This window comes from Drosophila elegans, unplaced genomic scaffold (genome assembly GCF_018152505.1).
Source record: "Drosophila elegans isolate 14027-0461.03 unplaced genomic scaffold, ASM1815250v1 contig_476, whole genome shotgun sequence".
NCBI classification, from domain to species: domain Eukaryota; kingdom Metazoa; phylum Arthropoda; class Insecta; order Diptera; family Drosophilidae; genus Drosophila; species Drosophila elegans.
In genome coordinates this window covers 24,978,617-24,996,977 of record NW_024545863.1, presented here as the reverse complement: position 1 = coordinate 24,996,977, position 18,361 = coordinate 24,978,617, and the positions used below count along the sequence as shown (strand labels likewise).

At 40.2% G+C, this 18,361-nt stretch overlaps 2 protein-coding genes across 2 annotated transcripts; both read right to left on the bottom strand.

Moving 5' to 3' along the window:
- Window positions 1-2,423: 2,423 nt before the first annotated feature.
- LOC108136673 lies at window positions 2,424-7,884 on the bottom strand. Its single transcript, XM_017257996.1, has 10 exons — window positions 7,833-7,884; window positions 7,561-7,778; window positions 7,318-7,471; window positions 6,106-6,464; window positions 4,368-4,500; window positions 3,733-3,913; window positions 3,448-3,675; window positions 2,927-3,299; window positions 2,736-2,867; window positions 2,424-2,624 (listed from the first exon to the last, which is right to left on the bottom strand). Exons 1-10 carry the CDS (start codon window positions 7,882-7,884, stop codon window positions 2,424-2,426), a joined length of 2,031 nt encoding a protein of 676 aa, XP_017113485.1.
- An 8,799-nt stretch (window positions 7,885-16,683) lies between these two features.
- LOC108137014 (NAD-dependent protein deacetylase Sirt2) lies at window positions 16,684-18,263 on the bottom strand. Its single transcript, XM_017258513.1, has 4 exons — window positions 18,059-18,263; window positions 17,912-18,003; window positions 17,744-17,840; window positions 16,684-17,690 (listed from the first exon to the last, which is right to left on the bottom strand). Exons 1-4 carry the CDS (start codon window positions 18,135-18,137, stop codon window positions 16,801-16,803), a joined length of 1,158 nt encoding a protein of 385 aa, XP_017114002.1. The 5' UTR covers window positions 18,138-18,263; the 3' UTR covers window positions 16,684-16,800.
- Window positions 18,264-18,361: the final 98 nt, after the last annotated feature.

Genomic DNA, 18,361 nt, shown 5'->3' with positions numbered 1-18,361 from the left:
GCGAGATGAAGGCAGTTGTTCGGGCAACGTCGTCGTCCCAGCAAAAAACACAAGCAATTATGCAGGGCAAGAAATATTCAGAATTTCTAATTGGATCGATTCGAATGGTGGTCCATTAAAAATTCACAAGAATCTCGCTTTGCGTTGGGGCTAATTCAATTTAAAGGCCTGGCCTCAACCTCTCGGCCGCCGAAAAGCTCCGGATCGAGCTCATATTTTATCGGGGCTGTCGTCTGGCTGCAGTTGCACGTGCCAATCCACTCCGGAGTCAAGAGCCCCGTACTCCCCGTCCGGATAGCACTTTTATCGGAGCGCGTAAATTTCAACACGGACGGGCGACAACGCCTCGCACAGATTTATTTTATTTACAGCGGCCAAAGGAAAAGCAGTTTGCTGGCTGGCTCCCTTTTCATATAATTTCAATTATCGCCTGTTGGCTGCTGGCCATAAATTAAGTTAAAATCTGAGACGCTGCAGGTTGCGCTGATTGCATGTGAAAAATATTCCCTTTTCCGCGGCCCTTTTAATTAAGTGCAAATGGTAAAGTTATGAACTCGAGTTTTGGCTTCGGATAACTTTTCTATCTCTCCTTCCGCATATTGAACCCTTTGACGGCGATTATCAGCATACCCGAATTTTATTCGATCCGAGAACTTTTGGGCTACCCCAAAAAACGAGCAAATTGTCATGCTGACTGAGCTGAGCGAAATGTCCAAACTTGGGCAGCAACAACAAGTGACTGCTAACAAACGGAAACAAACAGCTGCATTAGCAGCCGCAAATCAGCAGCAGAAGCAGCAAAAAGCAACAAACAAAGTTGAGCGCACTCACTTAAAAATTCCAAACACAAAAGCGAAAATATGCAAAAGCTTGGACCCAAAATGTAGCGACAGCGACGTGAAATACCCTTTGGGAAATACTTATTTTAGGTCAGACCAGACACTTTTTCTTAGCTTAAGTTAAATTAATATAAACCCAAACTTTAAATAATCCAATCCAATTTCCAAGGGCATTAAGAGGATATTACTAAAGCGTTTTTAACCTTTGTATCACAAAGAATAAGCTTTGAGAAAGAGTCGACAATGCCTATGAGTAACAAATTTAAAATTTTATTTATAAATTTGTCCAAAAGTATGCAATGAAATATAAAAGACTTTTTTCGGCATTCCGGATTAAAAATAAATATAGTATAATATATTTATACATGATTTTAAAACCATATTTTTGATGTGGCTAAAAAAGACATAGTCACTTTTGCTAAAACTTAAATACATTTAGTAAGGACACCGTGCAACACCATGCAACGGGAGAAACGACAACGGAAATGACACAGCCGCCATGTTGGCCAACTTGTTGTTACCGCTGTCTGTGACTGCAATAGTGGTTGTTGTTGCTGTTGGTTTCTTGGTTGGTTTGCTTGTTTGTCGCTTTGAAACGAGCTGTTAACGAGCTGAACAAGCCGTATTTCCAGATGCAGGTGAGCGATGAGGGTTGGTGGAGCAAGGAGCGGAGTGGCAGGATAAGAAGGCCATGAGAAATCGCTTGGCTAAAGTCTTTCCAACACCTGCAACTTCGAGTGGGCAGGCGTATGCGAGTGGTCTGTAAGCTATGGCAAATTAGTGATAATGAATAATTTCCCACAACGATAATTAAGGGCATCATTAAAAATTGTGCCTGCGACAAAATTGAGTTCGTCTAGCATTAAACGCTTTTCCAATTATCGCAGCATACAGGGCAGAAGTCATTTTCCGCTTGCATGTCCACAAGCCCCCAGTCCACCCTCATTTCCGTGGCAAGTGCGGCAGATAGTGCCGCAAAACGAGCCCCACAGCCTGCTACTCCCTGCACCCTGCACCCTTTTTCCGAGGAGATGAGACCACTTTTCACTTTTCAGTTGGCCACTCGTCTGTGTCGCTTATCCATCCCAGGCCAACAATGCCAGTGGTCGATTTCAGGCTGCAAACTGTCGTCATATTTTTGCCATGGGTACACCCGCCAAGCACTGAGAAAACCCGTTCTTACACCAAATACTATCTAGAAAAAGTGGAAATTCTTTCTTCATGTTAAATAATACAAGATAAAAATTTGAATGCGGAACCTTAACAAAAACATACTTAATTATTTTTTATATATTATTTTCAACTTTTAACTAGGACATTTTTAAAACTATTTTAATGCGACTACTTTTGCTATAATAGCTTCTTCAGAACAATTACAAATACTAGAAAATATTTATTTTTTAAAATCTTTAAGGTGTGAATTTCTAATTCTTCATAGAAATTTTTCCCTTAGTGCCTCTCTGTCATCCGGGTTTTTTGTGGCTTAAGCGTGTCGTGCAGCATGCGATTATGATGTTTGCTGCGAAACGTGCGCTGGAAACCCAAGGATGAAGTGCACAAGCGGGCATCATTTTAATGGCCAAATTATTTGCCTATTTCCATTCTGTGGATCAGAAACTCCATCACTAGGGCACATCCAGCGAAGGTGAGCCCAAAGGCCAGGACGAACAGAGCGCCGGCAATGTTGTCCACATCCAATGCCTGAGGAGCCCCCTTCACCTTGTGCCCAGTGGCCAGATCCATAAGCACCTCCTGTTTCTTTTTGTCCATATACTTGTCAATAAACTGGCGAAGAGGGTAAAGAAGTGCTTACATTAAAAATGAATGAGATACAAAAATAAATATAGAATATACAAACACTCGTTGTTAAATTTAAAAGCCAACAATATTTGTTACCTCCAGCTCCCAGCGGTAATATAGACCCCTTTCCTGACAAGTCCGAATGTGCTTGTTCAATTCAGGCATCAAAATCCAACCACGTATCGAAACAGCCCGCGTATAATCAAAATACAAATCGTCATGCAAGACCTTTCACAAGAAATGCATTTTTTAAATAAAAATTGGATTAGTAATCTTAAGTATTATACAATACGGTTTTCCAGAGCCTCCGTGGACACATAGTCGCCAACGGATAGCGAACCCGAAGACAGTCGTTCGATTCCGAACCCATAGTTGGGCATAAAACTGACATTATTTAAGTAGCCATAATCGTGCACCTCAAAGTTGCGGGCCAATATCTGTTCCGTTTCCAGATCGGAGCTCTGGACTGTTTGCACCCAGATGATGGAGGGAGCAGCCCACTTCCACTGCGACTGGGCCCATTTTTCGATGGTGTCTACTGGGGCGCAGTAGAAGGGAAAAGTGAGTATCGACTTCAGCTGGCCACTGTATATATTTTCCAGAGTGATTGTGGCACACAAAAGAGTCGCCAAGAAAAATCGTGGTGCAAATCGGTCAAAGCTGAAAGACAGAATGCAAAAATGAATTGACAATATATATATTTACATATTTTAAAAATATATTCGTTGAAAAATTTTTAAATGGTGTTACAAAGTACATATATTATATTACGTTAACAGCATTCTTTTATTCATATTAACGAGTATACCTCAGAGTAGCCGATGGCTGTTGTATAAAAAGAGCAAATATGTCCAGCATGGATTTTTCAAGCTTCCTACCATGATGAAATGTCTCTTGATTGGAATAAAGCCCCAGATGATAACTGACATATTGTATGAAATACAGAAAGGTGCCACAAATCGTTAATGTTACTATAAGCATTAGCCAAGTAAAGTCACTGAAAGGCATAATGTTAGTGCGCCAACTGGGTAGGGGTCTGAAATGTTAGACTTTTATTTTGACTTTGGAGTTTTGGATGCCCGATGAAACTCACTCTGGACCTGGACCCAATATGGTCACCGACGAACGAGCGATGGTATGCGAGGTCTCCGTAATTCCATCGTACCAATTGTAGATGCAACCAATGGCCATCTCCACGCGTTGCTCGTAGATGTCGCCCAGCATTCCATCACTCGATTCGTTGTCGTATATTCCGCCCCAGTTGTCAGCACCATCTGTAAGAATTTGTTTTATAATATCTTAGCTTAAAAAAATAAAGACTTTACCAATTCAAGAATTGTTTTTTTTAATCGAGATGAGGACTAAATTATAAAGGAATCCCTGTAGCACAAGGAAAGAAGAATGAAATAATTTATACTTTCCTTCTTTCAAAAAAAAGGAAAATTAAAGTTAAATAATTAAAATATTTTCTAATAAACATTTAAATAAAATAGTTAAGATAGCAAATATGGTAAAGCAAGTTAAAAATACAACAATTATTTTATTTGAAATTAGGTTTGCAAAAACTTCATTTATAAATATTTAAATGATTTATTTAACAGGCTTAGTATTAAAGACATTGAAATTGTTACTAAAACGTTTTGCAAAACAATTTTAAAATTCCCATTTTTAGCTCAAATATTTCAGTATAGGAAAATATCAAGGTTCTTGGCTACCTTATTGACTTACAGGGTTCGACTCTCAGATGGCAGTTGTGCACCTGGCAGAAGGTCTTCATCACATTGGCCTCGGCCCCGTCGAAGGTAACCGAACGGTTGGCTTTCGCCGGGTGAATGGGATCCACGTTTCCCCGGCCAGCAGGCTGCAATGGGTTAATGCTCAATGGTTAACTATGGCCGGCCAATCAAGTGTCTCTGCTAATTACGTTAATAGTCTTGTTGTACCACGCCCACACCCACATCAATTCCGAAAGCCACTCACACTCCATTCGGAACACAAAGTAACATTCAAATGGACATCGACACTTGGCTCGTCGGGCGGCAATTAAATGGAAACACGTAATTTAAATCAATGTTGGTGCTGTGCAGGATCCAAAGCCAAGCCCCAAACAAAACCACATGCACATGCTTGTGGCTGTTTGCCTGTCTGTGAGGGTGTGTGTGTTAGAGTTAGAGTTTGGCTGGGTGTGCGTGTGTTAACAAATGTGCAAATGTCCTTAAGGCAAACAATTGAGTGCGAACAAAACTTTTGCCAAATGACAACGAAAGCACGTTTTTTTTGCGTTGATTCTGTGGTTACAGTGGGATAAAGGTAAGTTTAATGAAGTCAAAAAAAGTTTAGCTTTTGATATTTTTAGATATAAGATTTTCGCTTAGTGAAATAAATTAAATCCAATTTAAAAAAAGACAAATTACAATGATTTAAAAAAAAAGAGTACTTAATGAGCTCGAAATTTGTATGCATAAGTAAATATTTTATTAATTGTCCACAACATTTAAACTTGTAAGATTCGATCGAGTTTTCTAAAGTTTTTTCGATCCACAGTCCGTATTTGTAGTCGGACAAATCATGGAGATGGCTCCTGACAACTCCCACCAGTGATTACCATGGACTGGGCACCGCATCACAACATGTGCTTACATTTTAGTTGCCGAAATCGTTGCCCACAACGACAACAAAGCCAAATAACTAAGCACCCACACCACCACCGCCGAACACACACGAGCACCAACAATCCCCACACATACATGCATATGTGGGGCAAAGGAGCAACCACTGGACATTTATTCATGATGAGTTCGCACACTGAGCCCGACTAATGCAAAGACAACGATGTGAATGAGCCTGATGAAGATGAGGAGTCCTCCACATTTCGGGGGAATGGAAGAGCTTGGGGGGGAGGGGTACAAGGACGACCAATTGGCTTTGCTTAATGTTAGGGTGCAAATCTCTGGCATTTGGGTAAAGCTGGCTGGCCATCAGAAATGCACATAGAAAAAGATCTAACTAACAACCCATTTCTTTTATTTCAGTCAAAATCGCTGAAAAGATCTACAAATATAAAATGTAAGTATTAAGACTTCTTTAAAACTGTACGTGTACATAGCTTTAAAACATCATAAATGTAATCAATCTAAAGTAATCCTAATACTTGATGTCTAGAACATATACAATCTTTTAAGTTTAAATTTCTGTTTATAAAAACTACTTCAATGACATGGCCTTAAAACCTATAAAAAAATATTGTGAACAAAAAAAAAAAGAAAAATAATGTTTAATGGTTGTCTGGTGTATATGGTACATATACATATAAATTTTAATGCTTTAAGACCTAAAAAAAAGAATAATTTTTCAACTAGCCGTAATGAAAACATTCTCATATAAATATTTCTAATAAATAAGGTGGTATTTATCACAGTGCGGCAACAACAAACGATAAATATAAACTTAACCGGCAATTACTTACCACATAATTAGTAATCGTATATGGGACATAAGTAATGGAGCCAACGAGCAGGCTGCGGTGCTGCAGATTGAGCAGCTTGTTGGGATAAAGTTCGACCCGCTTGGCAAAAGTTTGGTTCGGCAAGAATGCGTCCAGGAGCAGGGCATCCAAATTACCAAAGGCACCGACAAACTTTTGTGTCCACAGCTCGAAATTGATGTCGCGGTAGGGCGAAGTGGTGGTTGTCCCTGCCACTCGGGCCACTCCATCGTCCTTGTTTCTCGTGTTTACCGCTGCGCCTTCTTTGCTCTCGGGGAGTGGTGATGGGGGTCTTGTTTTTGGTCCAGTTCCAGGTCGCACCATCAGATGGTGGGGATAGACTAAAGCGTATTACAGCGATTTTCCGTTGTTGGACAAGCAGAAACAACAATCGGGTGAGGGCGAAAAAAAAAAGCAGGCACTTTATTTAGAAATTGGGAGATCTCGACTCAAAGCTTTCCCACATTGGTAAAAAAAAACGTTGTGAATCCAAATATTTTGTATTCAATTGATATGTTTTTCTTTTGATTTTCCTCCATTTCGGTTTTTAGTTTTTTTACAAAAGAAAATATTAAGAAATTATTTAAATTTTCATTTGACTATTATCTGGTTTTATTTAAACATCTGAAAATGTATTTAAAATGTAAGCAATATTTAATTCAAACTAAATGAATTTAAATCAAATAGGAACTATATAAAATCTAAAATTTCCCTATTAATTTAAATTTATAGATCATGTAACTTAACATGCATTGCACTTAATATTATAATTTCATATTTAATTTTAGTATTTACTATAGGTAACAGCAGGGTAACAGGGTAATAGCAGACCGTCACAGAAATAAAAATAACAGAAGGAGATAAAAGCCAAAACCCGAAAAAAGCCCAAGTTTGAAATTCAACAAGACGCTGTCGAGCGTTGAAATTATTGGCAAGTGCTAAAGTTTGATCAACTGGCCACGAATGTCCTGCGGCAGTTTGTCGACCATGTTTACGCGGAAGTCCTCTCGTGTGGGTGCGGCAAAGGAAACTTTTCCAGTTTGACTTGTTTTGCCATGCCCCCAGGGAGGTGGTGAGAAGTCACCGCTTAAGCTAATAAATTGATGCTGACGGAGTTGTTTGAACGAGACAGGGACACTCAATTGAAAGGGGTTATCTGAAGTGGCTTCATTAACATCGATATTCTGTACTCACACTGCAGTATATCTATGGACAGCAATTCCGCAGGGCTTTCGTCCTCGCAAAGAAACAAATACCGTTTGTCTTTAAGACGCACATTAGCATTTCGAGTGGCATAGTACCGAGCGTGAAGAAAGTGGTTAGTCTGCGACAAGATAGTGATAAATCCCTGTACCAATCACAAGAAATATGTACAAATATTTGTTAAATAATTATTTACATAAATGTTTCCTCGGAAGGAAATCTTGAAAAACTCACCTCGGTGACACTGCTGTTAAGAGCACCCATAACTTGATCCTCCAGGGCCGTCAAATCCTTTAATAGTGCCACATTTATCCATTGAAGCCTTATAGGCTGACGCAAATCCCGTAGAACCAATTCCAAAGCACTTAAATAATCCAGTTGAAGAGGTGTCGCAATGCCGGAATTATTGTAGACAATCAGAATGGATGAAAATCCAGAAAAGTATTGACCAACTAGAGTGGACTTAGAACAAGTTGGCTAAGAGGTCTTAAGTCGAATTTCGTTACCTATAAGCCGGAGCAAGTGGCTTAAATGCATTACCAGCGGTTGCAACAACATCTCGACCGCCTTTGATTTCATTTTATCCAAAAGCGGCTTTTATAGGACTGACATTTAATGACTATACTTCGATTGGCCGGCAAATTGATTTTAATTCGAAATGTAATTGAAAACCTACGGCTGGTCCTATCATCGCAAACTGGAAATGAGCGCTATTTGCCCAGACATTAGCCTAATGAAACGTACACATTTCGATATTTGCATAATTTAGTAAACAAACAAGAACATAACAAAAGGGTGCCCTAGGTAATTCAGTCGGAAGCCCTTAGCTTGGCTTTAGCTCACATATCTGAGTCGTAAGTATAAAAGTCAGGAAAAGCATCTTTCAGTTACGTTATCAACCCTAAGCACTGGAAAACAGAGGCAGGATAAGTTAGTAAAGTAGTAGTCATAGCATATCACCCTGTCAATGTTAAACACTAGAAAGTTTCCTAACAAAAATTGTGTATTTTAAAGATAATTGTGGTTGTCTTCGAGTTGCTGTTTAAGGATACTAACCTTCATGAAAATAGTTAGTATTGCCCGCGACTTAAATAGTACAAATCATATTGTGAATACCTTGTTTTCTTTAAGCAGAGATTAAATAAAAGAGTATTCGTTAAATTTTACAGTCTACATTTTTCTCAGTGACCGAGGCTAAACCCTGGCACTGGGCCAATTAGCGCTCCCACAAATTAGCGACAACATTGTGGCCAAACGACTGACTTTCATTATGAATGCGAACAAAGCCCCAAACGAAACTAAAGGACCACAGATGGTCGACAGAAACTGAGCCGGGACCGGGCCAAGTGTCAATTGAAACAATTCAATTGGTCTGCCAGCAAATTCTGTGGGCAGTGAGGGGTTAAGGACGCAGGACGCAGGACGACGAAGCCTTCGCCACCGCCGATGTGGGAACACAAATGGACAGTCGAGACAAGCAGACTCTGGGAGTGAATGTTCGAGTGTTGCGAGTGCTTAACCATTGGGTTATTTGAAATTGAAAGACAGATTAAAGGATTTGCTCCTGGCGAGCCAAAGCAGAGCTAGATCGAGACTCAGGCATCCCGTCCAGACGACAGCAAAGAGTCAGAAAGGGAGGAGTAGCCGGGCAGTAGGGTACTGGGCATTTGAGTGCACAGCAGGCGGCGATTTTATTGCCTCGACAACCTGCTGGGATCCACCCAAAAACCAGCAAAAAACGCCATTGCATACACCCACACACATGGCTCGGCACTGAAGGGCAATTAAACACTCGAGCGGTGTGTTACCAACCCAGTCCGAAAGTCAATGGCATTAAAAATCCATGAAACGGTATTTTTTTTCCTTAAACGCTTTCCCGTGTGGCCATAAAGCGAACGGGGCAATGGTTTGATAAGGTGATTTAACTTTTACTTTGTAAAGTACGTTATGAAATTTGTTTGTATTTTGTGGCTCACAAAATATTATTATTATTATATTATAATATTATTTTAATATTTTGCCCTTTTTTTTAGGTTTAGAAAAATCAAGAAATAACCTTATATAAATGTGGTAAGAACTTATCATAATTTTAATTATTCCATAAAATGTTTTTGTTTTTCATTTACAACAATTTAATAAATTATATAATATATTATGTAATAATTTTGTATTTATGTGGTACACTCATTAAAACTTATTGGGATTTCGTTTTTTTATTATCTGTTATTCTAGTTTTAGCTAAAACCCGATGGAATTTTTTTCAAATTCGCAGCTCCTTGAAGTATGCAACACTAATCAAGACACAAGTGCAGATTTGTGCGATTACGTGTAGTTTGTCTGCGTGCGTGTCTGTCCGCAGAAATGGAATTTACACGCCTGCCACACGCACACACAACCAACATGCTGGCGGTGGACAAGGGGAGAAAAGGGGAGAAAGGACTAGGAACCGCAGGCGGGCTGACCGGCAAACCGACCGCAATGTGGCCCCACAAGCTACAGAAGTGGCCAACACAGTGGAAACATATGGCCAAAAAACGAAAAGGCTTACGGCTGGGCGTATGAGTATGAGCGAGTATGAGTGCGTGGCGCATTTTTAGCTAAAGTTTTTTTTTTTTAAATTCTTTTCCTCTTTGGCGTCTGTGGCTTAGAGTTTTGTGTTATGCTTTCATCTGGTGCCTGCTGGCGGGCAATTTGCTAGACCGAATTGCATGCTAATGATAAGTGCTCGCCGTAGAAAGAACTTTAAATTGCCTCCAATGTTAAAGCCAAATTACCCGCCAGTAAAAACCACATACAGGCATATTTGCCCATCCATTTGCATTTAAATAATAGTAATAACAACAGTGAGTGGGGCGCGGCAATCAAGGCTCGCTGCTGCATTAATGAATAGCGAAACAAGGCGATGTCCTTGAAGTCCTTGGCAGCCAACTAAACAATGGCAACATGAAGGCTTCGGCGTAAATCGCGCCACTTCATTATGGCTGACGGCCGTTGAAACTGCGAAGGGAATAAGCCATGCAAATGAGTTTTCGCTTTCACGACTTTCCCTTGTTCATTTTCTGCGGCAGCTGACTAACAATACGATGTGATCAATAATTGCGACGGAGTCAGAAAATATTAAGTACGTATAAAATTTATATCAATTCAATTCTAGTTTGAATTCTAAAGCTTTGTATGCAATTTGGCCAAATATACAGAATTAATTGATTTTTGTTCATTAACTTCCAACTTACATTGCCTATACTTGTTATATATATTATTATTTACTGGATAACAATTTGATTTAAATATTCACTTAATGGGTCAATCATTTAGAAAATTTTCATTTAATTTGATGTGATATTCACAATTTATATATTGTTTTAAATATTTTTATTTATTTAAAAAATTCTATAATAAAAATTTACATAATAATCGCAAAAATTTCACTTAAGTTTATTAATAACTATGTCATTTTTTGTTATCTACTTTTTTAGTTAATTATGGTATCTTTCAATAAGTTGAATGCTTATTTACCTGATTTGTAAGCCTTTTTACTTTGCTAACACATACTTATTGACTTTATAATCAAATATCTTGTTTTTTTTATTTGAAATTATTTGTATTAAAAGTAATACAATCACAATCTGTCACCTGCTGCGTACTCAATGCCGAGTCAGAAACAATTACACACAGCTCATCAAGTGCCCGGCACACATTGCGTATGTTTGATAACTATTTGTGACATCTGACGGTATCTGACAAGCATCCGACAAGCTCTGCAAGATTCCTCTGTCAGTTCATGGAAATGTGTAAATATTTGCATGATAATTAGCCAGGACATCAGTTTCTGTACGGTTTCACTGCATTAGTCGTTGTCCTTGAATTTCTCATTTGCTGCTGTTGCTGCTGCTGCTGCGTGTGCTAGGGGAGGAAATGTTTTCCCTATAACATTTTGTTGCTGCACAATTATGTAGATTGCCACTGCAAAAATGAGATGAGTGGGCGGCGAGTTGAAAGTTTGCGCAAACATTTACCATTCGGCATTTGGTCGAGGCCAGGCCCCCTGCAGCTTGGAGCACATATTTGTGTTCACCATTTTCGGGATCTTGAAAATTGCAATTTTTTCATGATTTGAAGAGGCCGTTTGCCATTTCTTCTACTTCTTTTTTTATTTACCGAAACCTTTCCTTCGAGTTTGAGGCAAACACTCGAGCGTGTAAATGCACACACACGAAAAAAAAATAAAGCTTGTGAAACTAAAATAGAAACACATTTCATTTCCGTAAGATCTGGCAGAGTGGAAAAGGAAAATGTGCAGCACTTCGGAGGGGGGAAAAGCGGGTAGCAGAACAACTGCAAACAACAAGAAAGTGGAAATAAACTTGGCGATAAACCAACGAAATCGATTGGAAATATTTTAACGAAATTGCAGCTTAAAGTGTCAAGGCAGCATGTCGGTTGCTGCCAAAGTGGGTGGCATTTTCGGGGGGCAACAATCGTTTCCACTGACGTTAAGATGAGTGCTCGTTGCGATGATTCGGCTGTGGATGATTATGAGACTGCAGCTGCAAAACGTTGCTGTTGGGTATTTAGATAATACCCGCCATCCACTTGCCAATTCCTTCCTTCCAACTACAGTAGATCCTCCACGGCTCGAACAAAAAAGTAAATGCTTTGATCTCTTTTAAGAAATTATAACTTTTACAACATTTACATTAAATACATAAATATATAAACAACTTAAGATCAATTATAGTTTAGTGGAAAAAATTATTTATATGGCTTATCTAAATTACTTAGATTGTCAAGTGGATAATATTAAAAATTTCTATTACTAGTCGTACAATATCGTCTTGAAAGCTAGCAATTATAAAGCACTCTATGTACTAAGACAAATATTTTATAATTTTTGTTATTTAAAAAAAACTAATTCAAAAATTTTTTACTAACCCAAAAATTGTGTTTGTTTAAGTATGAAAAGTTTGGAAGTTTCAAAAATTATAAAGGGTACCAATTTAAACGATTAAAACTGGCATAAAACCAGGGTGAAACATTTTGAGTATGGATCGAAGCGAAGCCTATGTTTGGAAAGACAGAATATCCAAATATTTGTATATAACAATAGAACATCTAACATAGGAAAGTTCGCCTGTCTTTGTATCTCTCGAGTGTGCAGTTCAAGTGAAGCGCAACGGCAAAGAAACAGTTTAAATGCTAACAATGCAACGGTTTTGGGTCAAGTATTTCCATCTTTCCTCGCTTTCCCCTGCCGCTTTTCCCTGCTACGGAAACGAAGTGTAATGAAAGCGTGTAAAGTGCAAATCGAAAAGGCAATACAAGTAACGAGTACAAAATACTTGTACCCCCCTGCCCTGCCCCGTCACTTCTCCGCCCCTGGCCCAGAATTTTTCTCTAAATTACCAATGTCGGACTTGGGCCAGAACGATAAGGATAAGGGGAAAAGTTGGTTAGGTGCCCGGGCACATCCTGCAAGCGAAACAGGTAAGTCGAAATAAACAGGCTGAGGAAATGTTTCCCAAATTGCAAGTTTCTTTTACGCTCTAAATGGTTTTTCCCCCTACTGCCATTTTTGCCCATTTCGTTGTGCGAAATTATAACTTTAATTAAATGAGTTTAATTTGGTAATCTTTTTTCGCGTCGAACTGCATCCTAATGCTAATGCCTTGACTTAGCTGGGCAAGAATCGTTCCTACTTTGGGCCTAAACCGATTTCCATTTTTCATTTGCATTTGCTGACCACAAAAGCCGCCAACGAATTAAATGTTGATAATTGTTTTTTCCCAATCGATTCCTATCTGTATGCATTTAAATATATGAGAGTTTATGCAATTACATAATCCAGTGACAAAAAAGAATTTTGTTGCCGTTGTGCTTTTGGAAATTTATTGCATATTTTGGCGCAGGCTGCGAACTCGCCCGGGAATTGTCCGGGGCTTAGAACTAACAATTCAAAATGAATTTAAAGCCGCTGAGGCGGCGTCGACCAAAACGGGCCAAATGAAAAATTTCAATTAACCGCAAAAACCGATGGCCAACCAAATCGAACCGGACAGAAAACAAAACGAGATGCAAATTGAAAAAGCGACAGAAAAAAAAATAGATATCGTCCAGCTACTGCCAACCATTTTGGCTAAATCATTTTCCTCTCTTTCTATCTGTTTGAGGAGTTTTTCCTGCCACTGCAGGGACTATGGCCAAAGCCTTTTGTCGGAGTGCTCTGTGCATCCTGGGCCACAATTAAATGCACTCGACAATGCACCTGACGAACCCGGACCCGAATCCGGATCCACATACACCGCATATATCCGCATCCGTTCATTTATTCATTGAAGATTGGCTTTGGCCAATCAATTGGCCGTGGACCCGTTTTTGCCGCTGCGCCAAATCAATGCAACCTGCGGTCCGAAAACCAGCGAAATCAATGCAAATTATTTGGTTTTCCAATTCGTTACACTTCATTAAGGACAATCCCTAAACTCGTTTTGTTTCGCGCCCCTGGTAAGATTTATTTTGGCTGTTGAGAATAATTCTATTTGCAAAACCACTCGAACGATGTTTATTGTTCATCATATCGACATCAATCGGGGATGTCGAATACGGACCGCAGCTGAAATTTATTTGATACATTCGAACACCACCGCAGCTCATTTGGAGCCACCAAAACCGCCAATTTGGCTACGTGCGGCAAGCAGCATTTCAAATCGCACTTTAATTTTGCATATGGGTAAGGGGGTTACTGCCAGCCACCCACTCAATCGTTTTCGGAGCGTTGTGTTGACAAAGACGTAAATAAAAATGTATGCTTACAAAAGTATGCTATACAACATGCACATAAAATGATTACAACGATTATGCTGGAGCTTCAGCGGCTGCTACTGATTCGCCAAGGATGTAATATGCGAAAAGGAAGGAAAAGCACCCATTACATACAGCACTGGGCACACTTTAGAATGTTATCTTACATTTTTCCATTTACTATTATTTTAAAAACATGGTCGATTAAAACTTAATTTATAAATTTGTTCTTGATAGGCTTTCACAGTAACAGAAAAGAAAATAAATATTCAAAATGAACAGCAATATAAATTTATATACAACTATAGGTATAATTAACTAAAATAAATTAAACAGTAAAATAAGGGTATATTTTTTAGCAATTAAATATAAATACGAAGGTATTCAAAATAAAAAGAATCTTTTTTAAAACAATGTTTTATTTAAAGATATTGAATTTATTAGTAAGGTGCTTTATTACTGTTTTTTTAATTTGTTGGGGAAATCCTTAAGATCTTTAATATATTTCATTATTTTTATATCCTATTATCTTGGACACTGCTGTAGGTTATCCCCTTTACACAAACGCACTCGCACGCTCCCATATTTATTGACACAAATTGCGTTTTGAGGACGGCATTTGGCAGCCGGCGTAGTAGAGCTACTCTGCTTTTCATTTTATTAAAGCAATAATAAAATATTCATAAAGATTTTGTTTATGCTACGATAAAAATGAATATTTTAGAATAAACGCCCTACTTAATAGGTTTGTGGCTGGCGCCTTCACAATCGATGGCGATGCCTGCTTTATTAGCCTCGCCTGAGTTATTTGCGGTCGGGGTTTATGGTGCCTTTAAACTGTATTTTGGGGCTCAATCAATTCCCGGGCAAGCTGTGCACCACACAATCATGTCAAGAATTCAATATCAAAGCGCGAGCGCAGCTGTCGCTGATGACATCGGGGAATGTCCACGATTTCATCAACCCCGGCCACGCCCTCCGCGCCTTTCTTTCAATGCCATTGATGAACAGGCTTAGAGTAGTTGGGTGGTGGGTGGTGGTTGGTCGCCTTAGATGGCGTGTTGTTGTGGTTGATACAAAAGCATCGCATTTTGATTACAAATATGAAACATGTTCACACAAATATGACCTGCCCCTTCGGATCGCACACACAGCTTTCTCAATGGCGTGTGTATGGAGTGCACTTAATGGCGTTCCGCATTTGTCGGAGGGGGGAGGGGGTGAAAGTCAAGTTAATATTGAGCCAACTTGAGTCAATTTTGACTGAGTGGGCCAAACACACTGAAAAAAAACATAAGTGGTATAAATGACATGGAAAGAAATTTTTTGATTTTTTAAAAATTCGATGATCCTAAGATGGTTAGACAAAAGCACTATTTAAATTTAATTAAATTTTTTTTGTTTTAGTTACTTTTATAACAATAGAATAGAATAAGAGTGACATTCCATTTTACCATGGTTTTCTGAATAGACGGTTTTTAAGAATATATAAATAAAAAAAAAAATTTTTTTTCATTTTGCTTTTTTTAAATATATGTATTTGTAAAACATTTTTAAGCTAGCATTGAATTCAGTGTTTTGATGCCAATGACTCATCAGACTAATCAGTTTTTAGCATTTTTAGGTCGCCTTTTTTAATCAGCTTAAAATCTTTTCATACCCATATTTAGTAAAGAGTTTTATCAGTGCAGCCACACATTCGCTGAGATGGCAACACTCGGGAAAATTGCAAATAGACAAGATCTTAGGCCATTAGCTTTAATTGCCAAAGTTCTAAGCAGTTGTAGCAGCAACTGGAATTGCAGCAGCAGCTGCAACTGCAACAAATTGCGTGGCTATCAATATTTCCGTGGCTGCATTTGATTTCCTAATGCATCCGCAGCAAGGCAGGGCCAAAGATGACAGGCGGACAGTTAGATGGGCGGGCAGAGCAGCCTTTAACCACCACCCACTAAGCGCCCCTGTCAACGATTAACAATATCCGCTTGCCTGCCCCGGCCGGAGGTCACCCGCTGGCCTGGTTGCAAGCTTGGTTTTAATTAGTGCAGCCCGTACGTATTTTCTATTGGCCAATTCACCGCAGAGGCTTCATTACTGGACTGCCGTGTTTGTCTCTTTCGCTTTGTGCGTGTGTATTTCTGTAGGACAGATTGCCAGTCATTAAGTTGATGCAGCATCAGCAGCAGCATCAGCAGGAGGAGCTGCAGCAGGAGCTTCATCTGTGTAAGCCACACAAACAGGCAGTTAGAATTCCACATGCCACGCCCACAACAGCGGACGAGCAACGTGATGTCGAGGGCGGCAGATGTAACTGAATCAGAATCAGTATCAGCACCAGAATCCGAATCCGAAACCGGATCAGGACAGAAAGCAAAACAGAAACATGTCGAGAGTTAACCTTTGTTGGCGGTTTCAGCTTTTTGTGCACCGGAAACAACAGAGCAACTCAATCAGTTTTTGCGGTTTATGGTGGTCGGGCCAAAGGGACACGCTAATGGCTCACAAATGGCACTTGAATAATTGAATGCCGGAAACGGAGGAGAAATGAAACGCGCGGTATTAGCCAGCGTTGCCTGCACATGGCATTGTCCGTTTTAACCACGTAATCCATGTTAACAAATTGCACACTTCAACAACTACAAATTAACTACGAATCGTACTAACTAATCTCTGGGTCTAGAGCGAAGCGTCCTTCTTGGTTTCACTGCTGGAAGCTGTGTCATCTGGGTCTGAATGCGGTTTATCGTTGCCCTTCTCCTTGTTCTTCTTTTGCGGCTGGTTGGCATTCAGTTTCTCTTTTTCACTGGTAATGAGTTGCTGCAGCTCATCCTCCCAGCCCAGAGCTTTGGCCAAAGCCAGGACGCCAGAATCGCAGTCACCCAAGTAGGCCACGTCCCTCGTGTTGTTGGGCTTGTCGTAGAGCAGCGATCGCTCATGGGGATCCATCCAGGGCACAAAACTGGCCTGACCCACGGGATCGCGGTTGATCAGCAGGCGCAGGCATCGTGGTCCAGGCCTTTGGACTAGAGAAGCAAACGGCTGGACCTCCAGCGAGGTGCCCATAATAATGAGCAGATCGCAATCCTGGAAATCCTCATCGGGGCTGGTATAAAACCTCTCCGGCAGATTCTCGCCAAAGAAGACGATGTCCGGTTTGACTACGCCCTTGCATTGCTCACATTTTGGCAGACGATCGGCGAAGATTTCCGCCTTCATCCAGGCCATGTCGTATTCCCTGCGGCACTTCTGGCAATGGTTGGTGTGGAAGCTACCGTGTGCCTCGATGATCTTGTCCTCGGGCAGACCCGTCAGTCGGTCCAAAGTGTCTATGTTCTGGGTGTAATGGCGCTGCAGCAGACCCTTGTCGTTCAGCAAACGGACAAAGTAGTGGGCCGGAGTGGGAATAAAGGAGCCCGGGTACAGTTCCTTGGCCAGGGCAAAAAACGGCGCCGGGTTCTTCTCGAAATAGTCCAGATCGAATATGGCCGTGGGATGTGGCAGCTTGTACTTCTTCAGGTTGCTGTATAGCCCGGAACCAGGCGATCTGAAGTCCGGAATGCCGGCAGCTAAGAAACAGTCATACAGTTGGGGTTCTTGAGGTAACTATAATTATACCCACAAGTGGAAATGCCGGCTCCCACCATGGTCACAATATTCCGGAATCCATGCTCACGCCAGTGGTCGGCAAAACCCTCGAACGACAAATTGGGTATAACCTGGCAATATATGAGTATGAGACTTCATTAATATGATAATTAAATTATCTGGCGCTCCTCCTGCCTCTCACCTTCTCCACCTTGAGGTCTGCCTTTGCGTCCGTGGAGCCACCCAGATTCAGAGTGTGAGCAAAGAAGCGACGAATCATATCCATTGTGGCGTCTGAAATCGTAACTGGTTAATAGGTGACAGCGAAATCCAGAGTTTCTAGACAAACCTGAGCCCTCCTCTTCGTCACTAGATGATGAATTTGAGTGCGTCGTCGGCTTCTCCTCCTTTTTCTCACTCTCGCTCATGGCTGATATAATCCTTGACCCAGGCTGGTGAAAGTACCTGAAACTGCGTATTATTCTATAAACTCCCCCCGTTGTTTTGATTATTTGTTTTCCTTTCACGCAAGCAAAACACGCCGTGCAACCAGTGCCAACTATCGATAGAAAAAAACAGTCAAATTGATTATATCTAATAGCTATATAATAGCCAGATTTTTCTTTACATTTTATTGTTACATTTGCGTTCA

Excerpts from the sequence above, each read along its gene's own strand:
- LOC108136673 (XM_017257996.1), bottom strand. The coding sequence starts at position 7,884 with ATGTTGTTGCAACCGCTGGTAATGCATTTAAGCCACTTGCTCCGGCTT. Across the intron at positions 3,300-3,447 it reads CAGCCATCGGCTACTCTGAG|CTTTGACCGATTTGCACCAC; the intron begins GTATACTCGTTA and ends TCTGTCTTTCAG. Across the intron at positions 2,868-2,926 it reads AGGCTCTGGAAAACCGTATT|GTCTTGCATGACGATTTGTA; the intron begins GTATAATACTTA and ends TTCTTGTGAAAG.
- LOC108137014 (XM_017258513.1), bottom strand. The coding sequence starts at position 18,137 with ATGAGCGAGAGTGAGAAAAAGGAGGAGAAGCCGACGACGCACTCAAAT. Across the intron at positions 18,004-18,058 it reads TGACGAAGAGGAGGGCTCAG|ACGCCACAATGGATATGATT; the intron begins GTTTGTCTAGAA and ends TTACGATTTCAG. Across the intron at positions 17,841-17,911 it reads CAGACCTCAAGGTGGAGAAG|GTTATACCCAATTTGTCGTT; the intron begins GTGAGAGGCAGG and ends ATATATTGCCAG.